This window comes from Malurus melanocephalus, unplaced genomic scaffold (assembly GCF_030028575.1).
Source record: "Malurus melanocephalus ecotype Western Australia unplaced genomic scaffold, MMel_1.1 scaffold_710, whole genome shotgun sequence".
NCBI classification, from domain to species: Eukaryota; Metazoa; Chordata; class Aves; order Passeriformes; family Maluridae; genus Malurus; species Malurus melanocephalus.
Genome location: NW_026623942.1, coordinates 202,883 through 212,177, shown reverse-complemented (window position 1 = coordinate 212,177; position 9,295 = coordinate 202,883). Strand labels below are relative to the sequence as shown.

The following is a 9,295-nucleotide window of genomic DNA, read 5'->3' as shown; positions in this document are numbered from 1 at the left end:
AGCAGCTGGGCTACCCCAAAACACACAGAGAAACTCTGGGGAGCAGCTGGGCTACCCCAAAACACACAGAGACAACACTGGGGAGCAGCTGGGCTACCCCAGAACACAGAGGCAATTCCACCCTGCAGATCTGCTGCCCTGCACGGTGCTCAGTTCCTCTGGCAGCAGCCCCTGTGTGTGCCAGGGCATCCCTCTGCTCCTCAGGGCACACCCTGGCACAGCCACAGCCCCCAGATCCAGGGACACAACAGGTGACACACTCAGACAACCACCACTGCCCAGGCTGGTGCTGGGATCCTGAGGGACTCATCCCGACTCAGCCAAGGGCACTTTCACTGCTGGATTTGGGGTTTTGTGGGTTTTTCCCCATCCCTGGAAGTGTTTAAGACCGGGATGGATGGGGTTTGGAGCAACCTGGTCCAGTGCAAGGTGTTTGGTCCCTTCCAGCCCAAACTAATCTGTGCCTCTCTGATTTCCTGCAGCTTTAAAACTGCTCTGTGCCAGAGAGCCAAGGAAAAGCAGAGGCTGACAGGAAGAGCTCTCTAGAAAGGGCCCAGCCCGGCCCAGGCACWGGGAGCGTGTGAACTGGACCCCAGTGAACTCCAACCCCAGGCAGGCCCTCGCAGGCTGCCCTGGCACGAGGTGAACATTGCAGGTTATGAGCACAGAGCTGGAGCTGGCTCGCACCCAGAGTCAACAAGATCCACCTACAGCTGAGCCACCAGGGAAAACAACATCACGTGGTGGCCTCGACGTCACTGCCACCAGTGCTGGCTGCCAATTGTCCCCTCACCCGTCCACTCCTCGTGGCACGGGCTGCAGGGTGGCACCCAGGTCCCTTTCTGTGCTGCCAGCTCTGTTTTCACACTGTTCCTGCCACTGGGGAGGACTGAGGCCAACGAGAACACTTGGAAAGCCCGAGTCTTTCTAAACATCCAGGGCACAGCGKGTTGTGTCAGCCAGAGGTGGGGAAATCAGCTCCTTGCCCAGGCTGGGTGATGCAGGCAGGGATTGCATCCCTCATCCTTTCGTGCTCCCTTTCGAAGCACCGCCTGCCTGTCAGGAACAGCTCCCTCGGGATGCGCTGGAATTCGGGCTCACAAAACTCCAGGATGCAGCAAAGGAAACTCCCGTGACTTAGAGCTGTGGAATGGTGAGCTTGGAAGGGATCATCAAACCCAACCTCAGCCCAGCACCACCACGGGCCCCATTAACCCTGTCCCAAAGTGCCACATGSYCCYCAAAAGTGTTTTTGAACACTTCCAGGRATGGGGACTCCAGCACTGCCCTGGCACTCTGTCCAGCATTTTCATATTTCCTAATATCCATCCTAAACCYGATTTCCACAGCCACATCCAGAGCCAACAGCAGCAAGCAGGAGGCTGTGGGGTGGATGTGGAGATGAGAACTCCATGTCCTCAAAGCAGGGGGGGATATTTTTTTGGAGAGGACTTACAGGGACACAGCAGAGCTGCACTGGGCACAAGGTGGCAAAGCCCAGGGCTCANTTGGAGAGGACTTACAGGGACACAGCAGAGCTGCACTGGGCACAAGGTGGCAAAGCCCAGGGCTCACCTTGGCCGTGTTTTTGCAGCAGCATGGTCAATCCCCCCCTTTATCTGGTGGCAATCCCACTCTGAAGTTTTGGAATTTGCTCTCTGGAAGCAGGAGCTGGGATGGCAGATGTCTGGGATGGCAGATGTCTCACCTCTGTCAGGTGACAGGTTGGCCCGTTTGGCGGGAGGGGAGGTTGGCCTCTCTTTGTCTGCTGGCTCGTATCTCTTCCTGCTTCCTTTGTCAGCTGCCTGCAGTGGAATTCAAACAGAAAACAGAGCTGAGCAGCCACTTCAACACAGATGTCTGCTCCTGCAAACACCTCTGCCACTGAATTCTGCACACACCAGTCCCAACCAGCCCTGAATCCTCCTAATTCCCACCCACCAGGAGCTGACAGCAGCACCCCCTCGTACTGGGGTTCACTCCGTGCTATTTTCAGAACAGAAACAGGAAAACAGCAGCTTTTTGGGGATTCTTTTTCCCAGCAGCACCAAGGATAGCAGATGAGAAGGAGGCATGTGGAGCCGTGCCTTTTTCCAGGCTGTCATGTGTCAGTGCACACTCCTCCCTCCCTCCAGAGCAGCTTCCTGCCTCTGATAAAGCCTCCTCACGTCAGAGCACAGGGAAGTAAGAGAAATCTGCAGCCTCAGACCGCGCCGGGGAATTTGGGCTGGCAGGGCAAAATATCAAAAACAGGAACCTGCCCACGTGATGGGGCCAACACCCTGCCCCGGCACCAAACCCCACGAGGCCCCACTCCCCCACATCCCGCGGTTGGGATCGCGCCGAGGGATCTTGGGGAGGGTGAGAGCAGGGTGGGCACTGGGTACCCCTGGCATTGGCCACCTCTCTCTCTGCCCACAATGCCCACCAGCCYGCTCTGGCAGCAGGGGAAGCATGGATGGAGCATCTCCTGGTGGGAAAAGCTCAGCACACGCGGGACCGTGGCCTTCGAGCAAGCGGGGAAGAGCCTGGAAGCCGCAGCAGGAATGTGCCCCAGGGAAGCCGCCAACACAGTCCCAAAGTGAAGCCACCACAGGGTGTGTGCTGCCAGACTGGTTCTGTGTGCTGGCTCCTGGCTGAGCTCATCCCAGCAGGATCCATCCTGAGCAGGGAATCTCAGCCTCCAGGGAAGCCCACCTTGTTCAGGAGCGTCAGTTTGATCTCCTTGTGCCCGCTGAAGCCGCTCTGCTGTGCCTGGGGGGCCGAGGGCTGCTGGCCCTGCAGCGGCTGCTGGGATTTGCTTCCCGGGGTGGGCTTGGCTGATTTCAGGAGCTGAGCGGGCACATCCCGTTTCCTCTTCTCCTCTTTAGCGCTGTCTTCTTTTTTTGACTTTCCTGTGGAAAGCAGAGAGCACAAGTGGTGACTTGGGAAAAATTCCTGTTGCCTGCTCTCCCTTTGGGCAAAATGACACTGCTCCAAGGATGGGAAAAGCCCTCAGCAGTTAACTCAGCACATGGCCCCGGGGTTAAGGGATTCAGAATTTCCAGAGAGGAACAGAACAAAGAACAAAAAGCTTTTGCTACCAACTCTGCTACAGTCTGAAACTGCAGAGGAAGAGCAACATGATACTGGAGCTGTCCAGATTCAGGTCACCTTCCAAAGGTGAAGGACAGTGGGGTGAGGGAGAGGCAGAACTGCCAGGCAGGAAAAGGGATGAGACAGCCAGAGGCACAGGGATGGAAGGATGTGGATGTAAATCTGTCTCCCTTCTCCATGGCCTCACAGCACCTCTGGGCTCCTGAGCCAACCTCTGCTCAACGACCTCTCTGGAACCCACAGAATTCTCAGGGAAGCATCTCTTCTCCTCCCTTTTTTCCCAAAGGAGGAATCAAACCCCAGCAGAGCAGGCAGCTGTACCTTTCTTCTGCTGGGCAGGGGTGGGGGAGCGGGAGCTGGCCGAGGACACGGGGCTGGCCAGGTCGGCGTACATGTCCTCGGAGTCKGCGCTGCGCACGGAGCTGCTGCTGGACGAGGCACTGGACACGGAGGAGACGCTGCTCACGCTCAGGGACCTGCAAGSAACCAACACTCAGCACGGGCATGAAGGCAACGAGGCCTTTTTTCCATTCCCATGCATGGCTGGATGGCAGGAAGCTCCAAGGYAGGTAATGATCAGGAAGACACACAAAGGCCGTGTGTCCTGGGGTGAAAAACCCCAAAYTTGTTAGGAGCAGGCCTAGAAAGTAATGTTTATTTCTAGGCAGGATTAAGGCAATGTGTAAACAGGTCACTGTTTGCCCAGGAAAACAAGGAGTGAAAGCAGGGAGTGCACGGGCACATCCAGGTCAGTGTTACAGCTCAGGGCAAGGCTTCCCTGGCACCGGTTCTGCTGTTGGCACACGGCGACTGTCACGATGGGTAACGACAGTGAGATGGCTCCAAGAGGGAGATCTCTGAGCAGGGAGATCCCTGGATATCTTCAGGCCAGGCTGGACAAGGCTGGAGCAGCCTGGCTTAGTGGAAGGTGTTGGAGTTGGACTGGATGAGCTCTAAGCTCCCTTCTGAGCCAAACCATCCCTCTCCATGAAYAGACTGGGAGCACTGAAGGGGCTGCAGCAGCTTCAGCCCCTCTGCAGCCTCTCCCTGCTGGCACCACGATGGGTGAGGTCTGGGAGGTCTCATGGATTGATCTGATKGTGTCAGGATGAGCCAGACATTCCCTCTCCAGGCTATCAGGACATCCCAGCAAACCTGCTCTGTACACCCAGCACTTTTCCCACATTCCCCCTTCCCACAGGAGCAGCACAGGCAGCCCCACTGTGCTCACATTTCCCATCCATGCCCTGCTGCTCTCTGCAGCTCTTGCATCACCCCTGGCTGAGCTGATGAATGTGACAAGCATGGAGTAAACAAGTTCGGATTTCCGCAAAATAACGCGGATGTTGAACCTCRGAGCTCCACAGAGTTCACAGATGGGAATTTGCAGCTGCTCAGAGCCAAATCCTGCTCCATCCACTGGTTTTACACTACAGGGCTGCTCTTACATCAGTGTCCCAGGGAAGTGTTGTGTTTCAAGGCTCTGCCTGTGGGGATTCAGGGAATCCTCTGTGTCAACAGATTAAAAAACCCAAAGGAATGACCTGAAAGAGGTTTGTTTCTCTTTGCTCGAAGGAGTTTGCTGTTTACACATCCCACAGACCAACACACTTGGAACTACTCACTTGGGGCTAAACACAAAGGAACTGGCCCTGCAACTTTGCCAGCAAAGGAAAATATCATTAGCTGGGCCTTTTGGGGATTTTCTGACCTGGCTCTCCTGACAGGCCAAGCATCTTCCCCAAGGACATGCAGTAACCAGAGGGAGGAGAGGCTGAGAGAGCCAAGCTCCATAGCCTGAAACTGCTCATTTGTAAATTAATGAGGCTGTGGGATCACCCTGGCCAGAAGGAGCTGCTCTGGTCACCATTTAGGTTAAATAGGTACTTGGACACACATGACCAGATCATTTCCTTAAATGAACCACAAAGGGAAATATCAAAGAATTGTGGAACGGTTCAGGCTGGAAGGGACCTTAAAGATCATCCAGTTTCAACCCCAACACCTCCCAACAGAGCAGGATGCTCCAATCCCTGTCCAGCCTGGCCTTGGGCACTTCCAGGGATCCAGGGGCAGCCACAGCTGCTCTGAGCAATCTGTGCCAGGGCCACCCCACCCTCCCAGGGAAGCATTTCTTCCAAAAATCCCATTCAATCTCATTCTATCACTCCATGCCCTCTCCAACACTGTATTCCCATCACAATTCAAGATTTGGGATTTGGAACACAAACCCAATCTTGCCCCATCTCTGCAGCTTCTGGAGAGCTACAGAGAGTTTTCACTGCAAGAAACCAAACCAGGGAACAACAGTCACAATCTGTCCTATTTAAAAAAAAAGGGAATGAAGGCTCAGGGACCATACCTGGATTTCCTGGAGCCAGAGGGAGAGTGGGARACTGAGGCAGAGGATGATCTGGAATGAGATCTGGAGAGAGATCGGGACAAGGACCTGGAGCGGGAGCTGGAGCCACTGTAGCTGCTGGCACTGCCACTGATGCTGCCACTGATGGTCCTCCTGCAGGACAGCAAACAGCCCTCAGGATGGGAATGGAAAAGGGGCAGAAACCCAAGAGAATGAAGTGATGCACAGGAGATTTGCTCAGGGGTGATCAGCCCCTTCCAGCCATCCCTCCCAGTTTCCATCCTGGGAATGATGTTCTGGGCTGGGGAATATCCTTGTGGTCAGTGTGGGCCAGCTGCTGACACTCCATCACACATTCACAGCTCTTTTTTCCTCACTGTGCCACCTCCACAACCAGCAGCTCTCCAAAATGCCTTTTTCCCCACACCAACCCTGATTCTGACACATTTCCTGTATTCCACCTACTCCACCCCCCCAGCCTCGAGGCAGGAACCACTCATGGCAAGACAGGAACATCTTCCCCTTTTCTCCCTGCCCCAGGAGATGCATTCCTCCTTTAACACCATTTTTGGGATTTACAGGATCTTCCAGGAGAAAKAAACCCAGGATTTGCAGGATCTCCCAGGCCTCACTCCACCCCCAGCTCTCTTACCTCCTGGGTGGAGTCCTTGTCTGACGTTCCTTCCTCCTGGCTTCCCGATTATCCCCTGGCTTAGCTGGCTCTGGGGCTGCTGTTGTAATTTTTGTGAGTGGCTGAGGGACTGGGAGGGCAGTGAGTTTCTTCACAGATTTTTCCCTGGAAAAATGACAATTTTCAGGTGTGTGATCCCAAGGGGTGGGCACASAACATGGACACCCTCAGAAATGACATGCTCAGGTTTTTTGTTAATATTCTAGAGATTATGGAWTCCTGGAATGGTTTGGGCTGGAAGGGACCTTAAAGMTCATCCCATTCCATGGGCAGKGACACCTTCYRYATCCCAGGYTACTCCAAACCCCATCCAAACTGGCCCTGATGTGATTCCTGTAGCTGCAAACACTTGGCTGCTTCACCAAAACTCAAACTCCACAGATTTCCCTAAAGGGATTTGTTCCACATATTCTCAATCAATTCATCTTTTCAGAGACAAATTACTGTAAAACAGCCAATTTTGGAGTTATTTGACTTGTAAATGAACTCCTGAAGCAGACTGGGTGGAAATGTTGTTTCTTATCCATTTAATTCCATCAYTTTTATCCCAAACACTTAACACCTGCTTAAAATCTGCCAGTCAGGCTTCAGAATGAAATGCACACAGCTAATGCAAAAATTCTCTTTTTAACTCCATCACAGAGGGTGCAAAACAGCCTGTGTGTGCAAGTATCCCTTGGATTGTGTTCCCTGTGGAAAACTGGATGGGAACACCACCCACTGTGTTATCCAACACCCACTGCATGAGATGGGAATGGGAATGAATGAATGGTTCTGTTTCTTCAGCACTGTTCACTCAGAGCACTCCAACTCTGCTCTGACAGCTGGRCACTGCCCAAAGGATGATCCTGGAATGGTTTGGACTGGAAAAATCTTAAAGTTCATATTCCAAACCCCCTACCACGGCCACATTCCACTATCCCAGGGTGCTCCAAGCTGTGTCCAACCTGGCCATGAATACTTCCAGGGATCTGGGAATCTGTGCCAGGGCCTCACCACTCTCAAATGAAAAAGATTCCTTCCCAAATATCCCATCCATCCCTGCCTCTGGCAGTGGAAGCCATTCCCTGTGTCCTGTCCCTCCATCCCTTGTCCCCAGTCCCTCTCCAGCTCCCTGCAGGCCCTGGCACACMCCAGCACTGATTTCACACCTATTAACTGGGGAGGAGGTGCTGTCTGCACACACAGACTGTTAATTCCTCCTCCCCTGCTCAGTATCTGCAGTTATCCCCTGCAGAACACAGGATTAAGCCCATGGCACGTTATCCATGGAAATAATCCCTGTGCTGGGACAGGCTGCCCTGGTGTCACCACACCAGCACTGCCAGGAGCACTGGGAGGGAGCAAAACCATCACTGAGGGGCCTCAGATGGGGAAAAAAAAAACCCAACAAGGGACAAGAAGTGTGGCAAAGGGGATTGTCCTAAATTCTGGAGAATTCAGGGGGATTCCCAAGGTGTCATTTATTTGCAGGTCAGCTTAAAAGAGGTGACATCACTACGGTGTTGTGTCACCCTCCAACGTCTCCCTAATTTAGCAGTGCAGGGTTTGTGAAATAGCAATTTCAGGAATCTGAAAGAGCAGCAGGACTGTCAGAATGTGCCAAACCCAGCTGTGGAGCTCCAGTCCTGTTTTCATCTGTCCCTGGTGTGAAAAGGTGATGAGGCTGAACCATTTCTTTATTCTAAGGCTGTGGATGAACCAAAGCCACAGCAGAGGAAGGAATKAAAACTTTCATATAGCTCCTATTARATTATATTATAGATTATATAGATTATATTTAGATTATACAAATATATCTGTACACACAGAATGTTTCAGCAGTAAATCAACACCTGGATGCACGTAATACTTAAGGACACTTGTACAGTTGAAACTGGATTTAATAAGTGCCATTAATTAAATTTGCCAAGCTAAAACATTTCCAATTCAGGTTGTATTTTGCATTTTCATTTCTTCCTTAAACTCTCAACCAGGTTTAGAACCCCAGAATGGTTTGGATGGGAAGGGACCTTRAAAATCCTGTTCCATCACTGCCATAGGACACCTTCCACTATCCCAGGGTGCTCCAAGCCCCAATGTCCAGCCTGGGACACTTCCAGGGATCCAGGGACAGCCACAGCTTCTCTGGGCACCCTGTGCCACCTCTCCCCACCCTCATAGGGAAGATTTCCACCCCAATATTCCATGTAACCTTGCATTCCTTCAGCTTAATGCCACTGAAGGCCAGAAGGGTTTGTTTGGGCTCTCTGAGGAGGTCTCCAGAGGGAGATGGATCCTTACCCTTTCCCTGGAGGTGGCAATAATTCCCCTTTAGCCTTCGCCAGTGGCTTGTGAGGAGAYGGTGTTGGAGAAGGAGAGGGGGAGGATGAGAAGGATCTTGACCTGGAAGGGAAGGAGATATTACTGAGCACAGGCTGAGGATAACAGGAGCTCTCAGGGCACTCAGCCACCACTCCCTTCTCCTCAGGAACCCCTCCTGAGCTTATCTTGGTTTTATATTTTATATTTTAAAACTTAATTTCTGTCATCAGACCAGTGGGGAAAACAGAAAACAAAAGGAAAAAAATAGGATCAGTTGGAAGAGAAGTACTCCAGGTATTCCACAGGAACACTGGGGCTGCCTCCATCCTCTCTGTATTCTCTCCTTAGGGAGAATATACTGGAAAATAAATAGGATTTTGACTTACAGGACATAAAGTGATGAACATRAAACTCCTGGTGCAGTTCATCCTTTAAACAGCAGCAAAACCCAAAAAAAACTTGGGAGAAAGACAAAAAATACACCTAAACCTAATATTTTTCTGGAACACAATAAGAACTGAGGGGTGCATTCCAAAGGCACCAGTCAAAGGCAGGAGCTGTTTCCTGGGCCCAGGGCTGACCTGAACCCCTGGCAGGGCACAGCATGTGCTGCTGTTGGGGTGATTCATCCCAGGGCTGAGACTGGAAGTGCCTCTGTTGCATCCCAGTGCCTGGGGAGCCTGACTCCTGGATGACAGCTCTTCTGGGGAACAGCTGGGCAGAGGGTGTTCCTCACCCTGTCACCTCAGGGAGAGGCAGCCACGTGTGTCACCCACATTGGCACCATCCTGCACTCAGCACAGCGTGGATGGGGAAAGCCTGTTCTGCTTCCCAGGTGGAAT

The 9,295-nt window shown here is 52.5% G+C and overlaps 1 protein-coding gene across 4 annotated transcripts in view; it reads right to left on the bottom strand.

Moving 5' to 3' along the window:
• ZC3H18 (zinc finger CCCH-type containing 18) overlaps window positions 1-9,295 on the bottom strand; it is a 42,999-nt gene that overhangs the window by 2,971 nt on the left and 30,733 nt on the right. For all 4 annotated transcript variants that reach the window (XM_057384461.1, XM_057384462.1, XM_057384459.1 and 1 more), the window contains 6 exons: window positions 8,433-8,534; window positions 6,111-6,254; window positions 5,459-5,611; window positions 3,418-3,572; window positions 2,698-2,894; window positions 1,709-1,805 (listed from right to left, as the gene is read on the bottom strand). In XM_057384461.1, coding sequence (XP_057240444.1) covers window positions 1,709-1,805; window positions 2,698-2,894; window positions 3,418-3,572; window positions 5,459-5,611; window positions 6,111-6,254; window positions 8,433-8,534 — 848 coding nt within the window. The remainder of the gene's footprint in view (window positions 1-1,708; window positions 1,806-2,697; window positions 2,895-3,417; window positions 3,573-5,458; window positions 5,612-6,110; window positions 6,255-8,432; window positions 8,535-9,295) is intronic.